We start from the raw sequence: 12,506 nt of genomic DNA, 5'->3' as shown, positions 1-12,506 counted from the left end.
ATTATTTTGTATTATGTGTGCTGAATATATAAATATATAAATCTTTGATCTATGTATGTAAGAGTCATGTATGGTGTAATCATGACTCTCAAAGTGTGAAATTATTTAAAATATACTAATAACAAAATTCATAATTATATGACATAATATTAATTTCATAAAAACCTTTGACTGACCCCTCATGGATAAAGTAATGAACATAACATTATTTGTTTGTTGTTATCTTCACATCCAACGAAATGCCCGTAGCTGCTTATTTATCAATTCCAATAGTATCATTTAGTTGCCATATGCGGCTTCTTACCAATCCAATGGGGAAATGTGGACACTATAGTTGCTATATTAATATCAAGTAAGACATAATTTTCATATTTTTGATATATTATGAATATTATATTTGGGATTAATTTAATTTCTCTTATATGGGTTGGATGGATGTATGAATCCATTTGCGATCTGAGTGATCTAGATAGTTAACTGATTAGGTATAGTTATAATAAAATTTACAAGCATATGTAAATGTAATATAAAATAAATATTTGGCCGGCCTAAAATGTAAAATAAATATTTTTAGTTTAGATGCTTACCACTCGCATTACTTCCGATGGATAGATTGCATCTCATACTATCTCTTATTTAAGAAAAAACAATAGAAGTTTAACTATCTAACAATTAATAATCGAGTCTTGTATACAAGACATATTAATTGTTTTTTTAGGTAGTTTTCTAGCGTATACCCTAGAAAATAACTCGGAACTAGTTGGACAATTTTTTTATATAATTGGATTAGGCAAACAAGTTGACTGAATTTGTCCACTTACTGATTGTAGATGTCGCAAACGGTCACTTTCATTAGGAAACATGGTTTACAAAGGAAACTGTTTTACGGCTCAAATGACTGAGTCTGAGGTACCCATACCCACATAGATGATTTTATAAAATCTTCCTCTGGGAATCTTTTTTTATTCGTTTATCTATAGAAAGACAACAAAACAGATGACTTTTAGGAAGTCTATCTAGAGGAATGTATAGAGGATTGGCACACATTAAACATGGGGTGATTTTGAGGTTTATCATGACAATATTATGATTGTTTCCTTAGATTCGGTATAAATGATTACATTTCTGTTTTCACGGTATTCGTTCAGTAGCAGCATCAGTATGGACATACTCTTACTATGGTACTATTATTTTTTAATATTCTCATACTTCTTTGTTTTGTTTTTCTATTCACGTAGAAATAATAAGAAAAAAAGTAATCACTTTTTAATGTTATTGTTGTAATAATTGTTATATTATCTGTTGATTTATTAATACTTAATACCGAATCAGTCTGTGTCTAATGACTGATTAAATAATTGTAGTAGATAAAACTTTCTTTTGCCAATGCAAAAGAAAGGTTTATCTACTACAATTATTTCGGCTTTGACACGCTCCCGCGTGTCTGGATCAGCGGGAGGGTATTAAGCACATTGATTTAATAAGAAAAAGTCTAATCTACCACATTTAAAATAAGTAATAATGTTGCTAAGTAACAGTTGATATGTAACGTACAACTAAATCAGATCCAGAAAGTTCGAGAGAGCCCTTCAATAAGGGCTAAACGTAATAAGTTTAAAGTAATAAACATACATGTAAAATTCTAGGCTAACCTACTTCGTAGCGTTAATACAAGGACAACCAGAAATAGAGTATGAGCATAATCCTCCAACAACTACTCTGGATCCTTCAACAGGTATGGATGATGTCACCATTCCACCCACGCAAGATACACCGGACTACAGAGTAGAACAACAGCTATTACCTTCGAGAAGTCTCTACTACACGGAAGAGCATAGGCCCTTTCGTATATCACCGGCACATAAACAACTCTCTCAATGGTGGGGAAAGGTAGGTGTTTCTTTTATGCAATTGGAGTTGTATATAAGCTGACGGCCTATATAATAAATAACCCTGGACAATTAACACAGCGCCATTTAGCCCCATGCTAAGCAGAGTATTACATTATAGGTACCTGACAAATGATATAAATACTTAAATATATTTTTATATATATGATAAATACATAATATACAGAGAAAACACCTAGACCTATACAAACAATTCATGGACACAAATGTTTCCACCGTGCGAGGAATCGAACCCGCGACCAGTAAAGCGATGTTCTAAACCGCAAGACCACCGAGGCCGTCAACATGAACAGTACCACCTTTGAGACCACACCGAGAGCCATAATACCACACATACGTTACATTTGCGAAGAACTAAGATGTAATGTAGGCATTACATCTTAGGCCTAGATAGGTACTAGGCTACCATATCCTGATTTCACGTAGTTTGCACCGTACAATCAAACAGCCTGGGTTGTCTTGCGATTTTAACTACTTCACCAGATGCCTAATCCGCGTTACCACGTTCAAGAATTTTCATTATTGGTCATTCATAATAATCCAAGTTATAAGAATATGCTAATCAATATTTTAAAACTAATGACCCTCAAATAGGTGTGCATGTATATGTAGAGCATATCGTTTGTTGATGATGAAATTACAACAGTGAATAAAGCATCACTATTTCATGGTAAAAAAATAATTATTAAAAGTGCAGGTGGCTATTCAATATTTTTACAAATCTTTTCAGTGCCCCTCATTCCCTACTTTCATTACTTTATTTGTTGACTCATATTCTGTGAAAATTTCATCACAATTCAGCCTACTATTTTTCCCCGAAACATTTACATATTTATAGACAAACACAGTTTTCGGTCGACGCGATGTTTCGGTTTTATTGCATGGAATAAAATAAATATAAATTTTAACAGGATCAAGCCTATTGGATGGGTTGTTACTGCACCACAGTATTTAAAAGACTACGCTTGCTGTCTGGGTGTGCAGTTATAACTACACGTCATGCCATAACTACAGCCACAGCTACAGAATTGATACTTAGGAAACGTAGACATTTCAGAACCTTTGAGAACATATTAGGCATCTGGTATGACCAAAATGGCGATACATTCAACAGTTCTTTATATGCTACTCCAGCTCAAATACATTATCATCCAAGGGTAAGTATATAATATAGTAATTAAGTATACAGTATATATTATATTAAAGATATCTATTATTTTGTATTTAATTCGAATGACAAACATGCTAATGGTCCATCTAATAATAAGCCTTAAACATTGCCTATTAGCCCGTGACACGTAAGTCAGCTTCTGCCACATTCTGGTGACAAATTTCCTCTCGGTCGAAAACTGTTGACAATTGTTTATGAGCCATAGAAAATTTCAGCTGCAGTTCCGAGGATGGTTTAAGAAGCAGCACCCTAGGTCATTAAAAAAACAGTTATTTATTTTCCAGTTCAAATTGCTAACTCAGTCAGTAATAATAGTCAGCCAGTTGTAACAGCACCACCCTGTATAAGTCAGCTGACATAATGAGCATATAAAAAAAATCTGTAATTTCTTCACACTCCAAAATTGGTCAGATGTTAGTTTCTATGCCTTTTTGAATAACCGTATTTATATATCAATAAAAAGATGAAATGAAATTCATCATTCATAACATTCGAATTAATAAAATATGTAATTTAATTGCTAATCTTTAAAATCTAACTTTAATTACTGATTTTCAGTATACTCGACCAAAAGATGTGAATCGTTCGCATCCGTTCCCTATAATGTTTGATATATCATTGTGGACGATGACTTACCGCTTCTTTGGATCTTTTTGGACAATATCCAAAACTTATATTTGCAATCGAGCCAGCTCACATAAGTATGTATGTGCATTTTTTGCTTAATAGGAATGACAAAAAACTTTCGACACACATAATGACAAGTAACATTCAAGTTACCGTTAAAAGTGTGAAAAATTTATTTTTTGTACAATTTTTTTAATTGACTTCTCTAAGTCTTTCTCTTTCTATAACTTTCTTACCAAAATGTGATGTTATTTTAAAGATTTTTGAAGTAGAATCTTTATAGACGTCTCTTTATTGTAGGTGGGAATACGCTCCAGCTACATTTAGAGAAGGTGAAATGACCCATGTGATAGGATTTCAATATATACGTGCTTATAAACGGAAACCAATGCCGTGGTTCAAATATGTCGTACGCACTAGGAGTCATGTTGTTCCATGCCCGAAAGTAAGTTAATATTTTTTATCTAATTTTAAATAAGACTATCTTAATTTTATAAGTATTATATTTGATTATAAGTATAGATAATTGTTACACTTTCACACAGAAACTTGATTGTGTGGTTTATCATGATGTATAAATTCATTACAGCTTGAATGGGGGTGGTACCTATGTGTGCCAGGGTATTGGGCGCCATTGGGCGTGGAATCAGGAGCAGCAGTTCACCGAGTAGGAGAACATAAATCCTGGAGATATGACGGACTTCTTGGTCTAGCCGTCATATCGATGAAGCTTCGCTCTCTTGGACTAATCCACTATTTTGGAGTATTAGATAGTCACCCTGTACTAGATTTTCTCTATGATGCCTACATGGGCAAAGCGAAGTATGAATGGTTGGATGTTAGGTTTTATCAAGACCGAGAACGTAAGGAAGTAGCTCTGAAAAAGGGGTATAATATACCATGGAATTACGATTTTGGTGAAGAAAAATACTACGGCCATCATATATCCAATCATTGACAGGTTTGTAAAATAAATCTGTTAGTTATTAAGATCAACGTCAAGTTAGAAATAAACCGAAGTTAAATCAAAATTACGTGGTCATATACAAATCAAATCAAAAATTATATCATAAGCCGACAATTTTTTCTGTTATAATTTTTTCCCTACATTCCACGATATTTACATTTAAGAAATTTGTTGTAATTTATACCCACGAATTTTATTTATAATATATTCATGAGTAGTACCTACTGTTAGTTGTATTAACAAAGAACAACTATTTAAGTAGGAGTAAACTAAATATATAATAATACGTGAAACAAAACTTTGTTCCCCTTTTACGAAAATTGTATTGAGAAGAAGTGCAGAATGCTGTTAGTTTCTTTTAATTATGCGTAGAAAATACATTAAATCAATAAAACAATCTTCATCAAACTTATATGTAATTTAAATAAATTGTGACCACTAATTAGATGTACGTAATTTATTTAAGGCCGTGTTGGTCTAGCTGTTTAGCACAACGCTTTAGTTTCAATTGTCTCGGGTTCGATTCCTCGCACGATCCAAACATTAGTATTCTTGAGCATGAACGTTTGTTTCGGTCTCAGTGTTTTCTATGTATATTATGTATGTATTACTAAAAGAACTACTATTAATAAAAGAAAAATATTTAAGTATTTCTATCAGCTGTCTAGTAGCCCTTAACATAAAGTCTATTTAGTTTACTATCTGGCGCTGTGTGAATTGACAAAGACTAAGAAAAAATAACTATTGAGCGTAGTTGTACGAAGTAATGTAAGATTTGTACTAAAATTAAAAAAAAAATCAAAATATCTTTATTCATGTAGGTCTATTACAGACTCTTATGATATGTCAAATCTACCGTCAGTTCGGAATGATATCGAGATGAGAAGAACTGACAAGAACTGACAAGAAACTCAGCTCGTATTTTTTTCAAATAATAGTGGAACATGTTTACAATTAATATAGTTTTTAAAATTCAATCGCGTTTCGTTTCTCAAAATATTCTTTTAAGAATTGAAACTTCTCGAAGTACGTAATATAAGACCTAAATATTTTGAGAAACGAAACGCGAACAATTCTGATGCAGATTACAGCAATAAACAATGGATTGTGATTACAGGCAGTATTATGGAGTACCATTCAGTGTTTGGTGTTATACTGACTTTAGTTACTCTGGTAAGTAACTACTATAATATACAAAATATTTAATATACTTTTGATTTAAAAAAAATCTGTATGTTTATTTAGTTTTACTATGTAATATTATATTATCTGTGGTTTTACCTAGATCACATATTTTATTGCATATTTTAGTACTTTGCAATTCCCGAGGTGCAATGCATCTGTACACAATAATAACCACCATTGTACTATTTATTTCTTAAGATCATGGTATCCTTTCATATAAGTATTTTTTAAAGTACTATAAAGTGTTACAGACAAAAACAATAAACAATAATTTTCCCGTATATTAGTTACACCTGATACACACATCTATGGCACGGTAGATTTTGTACAATGTCGTTTAGGCTACCTTCAACCTTTGTATGATATGTTTCGGTTAAAGGATGAAGAAAGGCAGTGAATTACAAGGTACGCAGGCTGTCTCTCCTCTGAAAATTTATAATACCTATATGAACTATACCACGGATATAGATGTCGGTTAGCACTTACCATAAAATAAACCGCCAGCTTATATACTATTCTAGTTCATAAAAAAGATGTTGATGACCTAGCTAATAGCAAATTTACACAATCGACGTCAGAAACTAGAGCAGGGATGTCAACCATACTAGAATCCTCGTTTAGATGCGACACGATAAATAACCAAATTAAAAGCTATGAGTATGAGGCCAAATATTTTATGGTTGCCAACCTTGAACTAGAGTGAAATATAGTAGACTACCTAACCCGGGTAACTTCGTTTACGTCACATTATCCCCGTTTTTGCGAAGTTTTACATTTCAAATCCGCTCCTTTTGGTCGCAGCGCGATGTTGTATTAGTGATTTTATATAACCTACGGCCTTCCTCGATAAATAGGCTATCGACATTAAAAGAATTTTCAATATCGGTTCAGTAAATCTAGAGATTACCTACTACAACCTCACAAATCTCTTAATAATATTACTATAGATATTGAATACCATAGCATATATAAACACAATACCACAGTTTCCCTTTGGCGTAATTCACCTACTATCTGGAAGCATATTCAATCAGGTAGGCCGTAAGCATGTTTGTCATACCGACTCGTATAAAAAATAGTAACAGCTATAACTGCAAATGAAACTGACTATTAATGACTGGCACACTCTCACATTTAACATACAGGACGAATATTTGTATTCGATCAGCACACATCCTGGTATTTGCTAGCGTGTCATTTGACAGCGATAGTATTCCAACTGTATGAATAGTGGAACGGTCATCAGGATGTTCGGAACAGAAACGCATATTTGAGCCAATAAAATTGTTTAACCTGCTTTTACTATCAAACCTTAAAAGCATCCATCACTCTTTAAAATGTTGTAAACATATCTATATAAAATTAAGGATATAATTTACCACATATTATATATAGGTATACGTTAGACTCTGTTTCTGCATTTCGACTTTTGTTTGGGCTGAGTGAGGTAAATAAATAACATAAACAAAGAAAGAAAGTATAATTTCTGCGTGAACCAGTAATCCAGTAACCAGTAAAATATTATATCCTAATCCTAATAGGTATAAATTCCTTTATTATCGAAGATTGTTTCAAATTAGGGGACATTTTTTTAATTTCAATAATGATGGTCCAGTAATTACCAGTAATTTATTTCTGGTAATAAGTTTAAAAATAATATTTTACTAAATTGTATGTAACATTAATACTTTGTCATAATATTTTTTTTCTGTATAAATTGGAAGTTAAACGTGCATAATTAATTTTTCATAAAATTCACTCATTTATGTTTGTTTTACTTAAGTTATTTTTCGTATCATATCTATCATTTTTTACAGATTACTTGCAGTAACTCTGCTACATCCAAATACAGAATGAAAAGGGCTTACACAGACAACTTCAATATATTATTGAATCTTTATAAAATGAATCCATTAAAAAGTTCAAATATATTTAAAACGTTTTCTAATAATATGCTTCTACCGAATCGAGCAGAGGAGTCGAATGCCATCATGCATTTTGATTCAAATGAAAGTGTAAGAGAAAATCAAATGCGTGTCGACAGGAATCTTAAACATATCGAGGATATAATTCATGTTGAAAAACCACATCGACAAGAAATAAGTCCGCCTGATTATATAGTGGCTGATACCAGCCCTGAAATATTTTCTAATGAAAATAGAATTAATGATATAGTCAGTGATATTGGTCACAAACATGTTGAAATGAAACAAAAGAAATTCCGTTCTCTATTTGCCGATATAGAAAATGATAAAGATGGTAACACTATTTTTAAAACTAAGGCTATACCGTCATTAATTAAATCAGGAATAAAATTATATGTGAAAAACCAAACTAATATAAATACCATAAGTGACGCAGTACACACTACTTCTGTCACTTTGGCTAATGAAACTTATTTGCATAAAGATTTTGACATGAAATTTTCCGAAAATGGTGTTATTATCATGAGATAATTTCAGGTATAAAATAAAGAACTCGTACAATAAATTGAAACTTATTTTATACAGACTTCATTATTTACAGTAGAATTAAATAAATAAATAAATAAATTAGCCGTAGATCCATCCTATGCTATAGCTTGTTTTCTTTTATATTTGACCGGAGTAGGCGATTTCATGAGCATCCTCGTATGACCTCGCCTGGTAGGGGCCGTGGGCATCCCAGCCTGGAGCGTGATGGTCTACATGGTGTTCAACATGGTGCTGTGGGTAGTGGATCACCTCGTAATTGACGACTTTCGGTTTCGTGAATTTGAAGATAACCATGGCACCTAAAGAAAAAATAAATGTTGTTCAATAATTTATACGAAAAAATATTAATAAATCCATAAAATATACTTCTTGTTCTATGTTCATAATTATCCAAGTAATAAAAATTAACCAGTTAATAAGCAAGTATTTCTGAGTTAAAACCTACCAGATAAGACAAGGGAGATGAGTCCGAGGGTCAGAGCCTTCCACGTTTTTAAGGCGATGAGGGCCAGCGCTAAGGGCACCAGAACTGAAGCTTTGAACTTCAGGCCGAGTAAGAAAGGCAGCAAAATCTTCTTGATGAAGCCATGTTCTGCAAGTAACAAAATAATTGAGTATATGGTTCTTTACATCATAATTAAATATATTTGCTTTACAACCACTCACTGGACTTAATTCTCAAAGGTTTAGGAAGCTTGATTTTCTTCTTTCTGCCCTCAAATTCTTCAACTTCCTCTTCGCCGTCCAAAGGCATATTGAGTTCCGATGGAAGGTCTGTCAGAAGCGACCTTGGTACATATTCAGCGGCAGCACTCTTTGTGACTTCTTCTGGAACCTTAACCCTTAAAGTATGGCTCTGAAGGAACTTGTCGACGCTGTCGAACATAGCATACATTGGCTCCTTAGCCATCCTGGGGTCCACTGCTCCGCTATCTTCAATAATCCCGGTCTTGACAATGGTGAGGTCGTCTGTGATCTTGATCTCATCTTCGTTGGCAACTTGCGAAATCCACTGCAGGGTCCTCGGTTTTACACATTCCACCGAATACTGACTTAAACATTCATTATAAATATTCTTGACTAATTTACTCGCGGAATATGAATTAGCACTAGCAAATGCTGCCAAAGACAATAGCACTATAAGTTTGGCCATGTTGCACTTTATTTTCACCATGTGTCTGTTGACGGCAGAGACGACTTGCTGCCGTCTGATTAACGGTCACAATGTATGCTAAGGTGGGTCAGGGCTTGGTTTATATACGAGCATTAATACGTGACGTGATGGCAGAATGCGCCGGAGTACTATCTTCGGCGATATTATGAGGGAGTAGGTACTCGGTAAGCCCTGGTTCACGTTAATTGTGCTCGTAAGTGACATGGTATTGGAAAACTATCACTTCATAATAGCTGGTGACTTCGATGGTTATAGAGAATTATTTAAAATTATATATGTTGTTTTTGGCAGAAACATTTATACAATGATTATTTTATAATTACTTGATACAGCAAGTAAATAAACATTAACTATCTTTTAATTTAAGTTCGAAATTGAAATATAAAATTAATAGGCACGTTACAACACAGACAATAAATCTATTGGTCCTTCCTTTAGTGCTGCTTCTGAGAATTATAAATATATATATTTGAGAATTAGAATATATTACCATTATTGTCAAATACATGCAATATTATTCCTAATAAAAAAGGAACAATTCTATATGTAATACGTAAGCTCAATTTTAAAATATAGTGTAATACTTTAGTTGAAATTCGACATATAAAGATATATAAGGCTTTTAAAGCTCAAAATTTATGTATAATGTCCCTATGGTAATAAATATAAAAACAGAATTGCAGCTTCTAAAACCACAATATACAAATACACCTGCTTCATAATAGTTTCAAAACGAACGACAAAATACTTAGAGACGCTTGTGAAACAAAAAATCAAATCTAAATGACAATTTAAATTATTTTTTAATTCTATTCTATATTTATTTTCTATAGCTCTTTTGATAATAATGGATTAAACTGTGATTTAACACCTATTATCAGAAATTAAATTATTTATTGTATCATCTTAGATTAAGTAAAATTGTAGTTGACCTGAGTTACATAAACCCCTGTATTTTTCAGTTTCCCCCATTTGCAATATTAGCATGGAGTTAATTTACTGCATAAATTAACTGAATCCATACTAATATTGCAAATGAGAAACTGTACCTGTGTATACATCAGTTTATTACCTACCTTTTCAGGATTAACGACGATTCAAAAAATAATTATTATAAAAATAATCTGTATCACTATCTTTTATCTCAACAAAAAAGACATCGTAGAGTGAAACAGTTATTTTCATTCATATGTCCACTCTAAATCTGTAAGGAATTGAACGTAATGCCACTGTAATATAAATAGTTAGGATGCAAAGTGCAAAGATCCCAAAATACAGTTTACGTAACAATGCAAGGTCATTAAAATTTTATGACCGTTCTATAGCCACAGTTATACAAGTTCGCTTCTTAGTTCATGACGATTTCTTATTTATTCTTTTGCTTCACATTTATTGTCATAAGCTCTTTGTAATGTGCGCTTTTTTGCGCACTTTCGCTGAAAAACATCACATTTTGCTATAATTTATGAACATTAAGTCAGGACTTCTCATTTAGATAAAATTCACGCTTGAAATTCGCACTGCTCGACTATCAATACAGTTAGTCGGGTCTTACATGAATAATTAAATTGTAACCACGCCCATGACGCCAGAATGGGTGAAGTGAATATTTTGTTTAACATTTTTTGATATAACCACCTTATGCAAGGGGCAACTAGCATATAGTCGCTAGTTGCCATATGTATGTATAGACATATGAACAACACTATATTAGATTATATATATTTAAGTTTGTTATTGTCCAATCTTGTTATTGTCAATTTTTATATTTACTTTGTTAGTTGTCTCATTCATTAGTTTTAAATTATATTATTGTATGGGCAACAGTTGTATTGTGTGAAAAGTTTTTGTTTGAGATAAATAAAGATTATTATTATTATTATTACTACGAAGAGATATGACGCCCAGGAACCTATCCAAAGGATTTAATTTCACTGTCATATCGCACCCTTCAACCAATCAGTTACACAGAAATGGAAAAGACTACCTACATGATCACATGATGTCCGTGATTCTGCTTATAGGCAACTGTTACCATTTACCATCTGGTGGGCCCTGATTTGTAATTCCTATTATTTTACTATTAATTATTAATTAGGTTAGTTGTCTAGCACCTACAACACAAGCTATTTTTAGTATGAAACTAGATGGCTCTGTGTAAATAGTCCAAAGTTTATATATTGTATGTATACTGTAAATACTGTAATATACCTATATAATCTACTACACTTTAGCACCGACGAATGGAACTAATAACAAATTAAGTTAGTCTAAGATTTACGTATAGTTTGTGTATGCCGGATGAAATCGACTAGATTTTATAGGATTTATTAATAAGAGAAGATACACACGAACTGACGTTAAAAATATTTTTTATTATTTCACTATATTTTTTACATTGACAAAACTGTGTAGTCAAAATACAATTATATGCACCACTATGTTCATTCAACAGTGTTTACGTAGTACAGTGACATCATCGTGATGAAGATTTAGAAATGCCTCGTGACATTCGTGACATGGCCCATACGTCATAAAATTTAAATTTTGTGCCGAATGATGCATTATGATTAACGCCAATGATAATTTCGTTTTAGTCAACATCAAAAAGAAAGGCTTTCTCAATTATACTGTGTCACTGTCGTTTTAGAACCATTCATTATTTATTTCTATATCTTTACAAAGTATAATTTCAAAAGAGTTAGTGGTTGCACTAATAAAAACAATTAAAACTGATATGTAACAATAACAAACTGATTTTACCTAAATGTCGTTTGGCTATAGTTAGTAATTCGTTTTATGACAATTCCGTAAGGTTTTACAACAAAATGCCAAAGTCTATTATAAATCTGCCAGAAAAAAAGATTTAAATGTTATATAAAACACTTCCTTTGCAAAAAAAGCTTACTATAAAATTAAAGAATTCGTTAATGATAATAATGTTTTTATAGAAAAACTTAAACTCCACTGACAATATTATCTGATTACACTAATAATG

The 12,506-nt window shown here is 32.2% G+C and overlaps 3 protein-coding genes across 4 annotated transcripts; 2 read left to right on the top strand and 1 right to left on the bottom strand.

Annotated features, from left to right (window-relative positions):
- The first annotated feature begins 1,156 nt into the window (after nucleotides 1-1,156).
- On the top strand, nucleotides 1,157-7,739 carry LOC131845535 (uncharacterized). Of its 2 annotated transcripts, XM_059194604.1 has the most exons (7): nucleotides 1,157-1,181; nucleotides 1,736-1,890; nucleotides 2,822-3,067; nucleotides 3,640-3,782; nucleotides 4,009-4,153; nucleotides 4,298-4,669; nucleotides 7,678-7,739. In XM_059194604.1, exons 2-6 carry the CDS (start codon nucleotides 1,738-1,740, stop codon nucleotides 4,664-4,666), a joined length of 1,056 nt encoding a protein of 351 aa, XP_059050587.1. In that variant the 5' UTR covers nucleotides 1,157-1,181; nucleotides 1,736-1,737; the 3' UTR covers nucleotides 4,667-4,669; nucleotides 7,678-7,739. The 2 variants fall into 2 exon arrangements, with proteins under 2 accessions (XP_059050587.1, XP_059050586.1); XM_059194603.1 differs by lacking the exon at nucleotides 7,678-7,739 and having other exon boundaries at nucleotides 4,298-4,806.
- Nucleotides 5,801-8,316, top strand: LOC131845440 (uncharacterized). Its single transcript, XM_059194504.1, has 2 exons — nucleotides 5,801-5,848; nucleotides 7,678-8,316. Exons 1-2 carry the CDS (start codon nucleotides 5,801-5,803, stop codon nucleotides 8,314-8,316), a joined length of 687 nt encoding a protein of 228 aa, XP_059050487.1.
- A 104-nt stretch (nucleotides 8,317-8,420) lies between these two features.
- Nucleotides 8,421-9,546, bottom strand: LOC131845526 (uncharacterized). The gene is made up of 3 exons (XM_059194596.1): nucleotides 9,001-9,546; nucleotides 8,780-8,926; nucleotides 8,421-8,633 (listed from the first exon to the last, which is right to left on the bottom strand). Exons 1-3 carry the CDS (start codon nucleotides 9,506-9,508, stop codon nucleotides 8,452-8,454), a joined length of 837 nt encoding a protein of 278 aa, XP_059050579.1. The 5' UTR covers nucleotides 9,509-9,546; the 3' UTR covers nucleotides 8,421-8,451.
- Between the last annotated feature and the right edge of the window lie 2,960 nt (nucleotides 9,547-12,506).

The sequence above is a fragment of the Achroia grisella genome, unplaced genomic scaffold (genome assembly GCF_030625045.1).
Source record: "Achroia grisella isolate CSIRO2021 unplaced genomic scaffold, CSIRO_AGI_Agris_v1 utg474, whole genome shotgun sequence".
Classification (NCBI taxonomy): domain Eukaryota; kingdom Metazoa; phylum Arthropoda; class Insecta; order Lepidoptera; family Pyralidae; genus Achroia; species Achroia grisella.
The sequence above is the reverse complement of the archived record's forward strand: the minus strand, read 5'-3'. Positions and strand labels throughout refer to the sequence as shown.

Excerpts from the sequence above, each read along its gene's own strand:
- LOC131845535 (XM_059194604.1), top strand. The coding sequence starts at position 1,738 with ATGGATGATGTCACCATTCCACCCACGCAAGATACACCGGACTACAGA. Across the intron at positions 1,891-2,821 it reads TCTCTCAATGGTGGGGAAAG|GATCAAGCCTATTGGATGGG; the intron begins GTAGGTGTTTCT and ends AAATTTTAACAG. Across the intron at positions 3,068-3,639 it reads AAATACATTATCATCCAAGG|TATACTCGACCAAAAGATGT; the intron begins GTAAGTATATAA and ends ACTGATTTTCAG.
- LOC131845440 (XM_059194504.1), top strand. The coding sequence starts at position 5,801 with ATGGAGTACCATTCAGTGTTTGGTGTTATACTGACTTTAGTTACTCTG. Across the intron at positions 5,849-7,677 it reads TACTGACTTTAGTTACTCTG|ATTACTTGCAGTAACTCTGC; the intron begins GTAAGTAACTAC and ends CATTTTTTACAG.
- LOC131845526 (XM_059194596.1), bottom strand. The coding sequence starts at position 9,508 with ATGGTGAAAATAAAGTGCAACATGGCCAAACTTATAGTGCTATTGTCT. Across the intron at positions 8,927-9,000 it reads ACCTTTGAGAATTAAGTCCA|AACATGGCTTCATCAAGAAG; the intron begins GTGAGTGGTTGT and ends TGTTACTTGCAG. Across the intron at positions 8,634-8,779 it reads CATCTCCCTTGTCTTATCTG|GTGCCATGGTTATCTTCAAA; the intron begins GTAGGTTTTAAC and ends TTTTTTCTTTAG.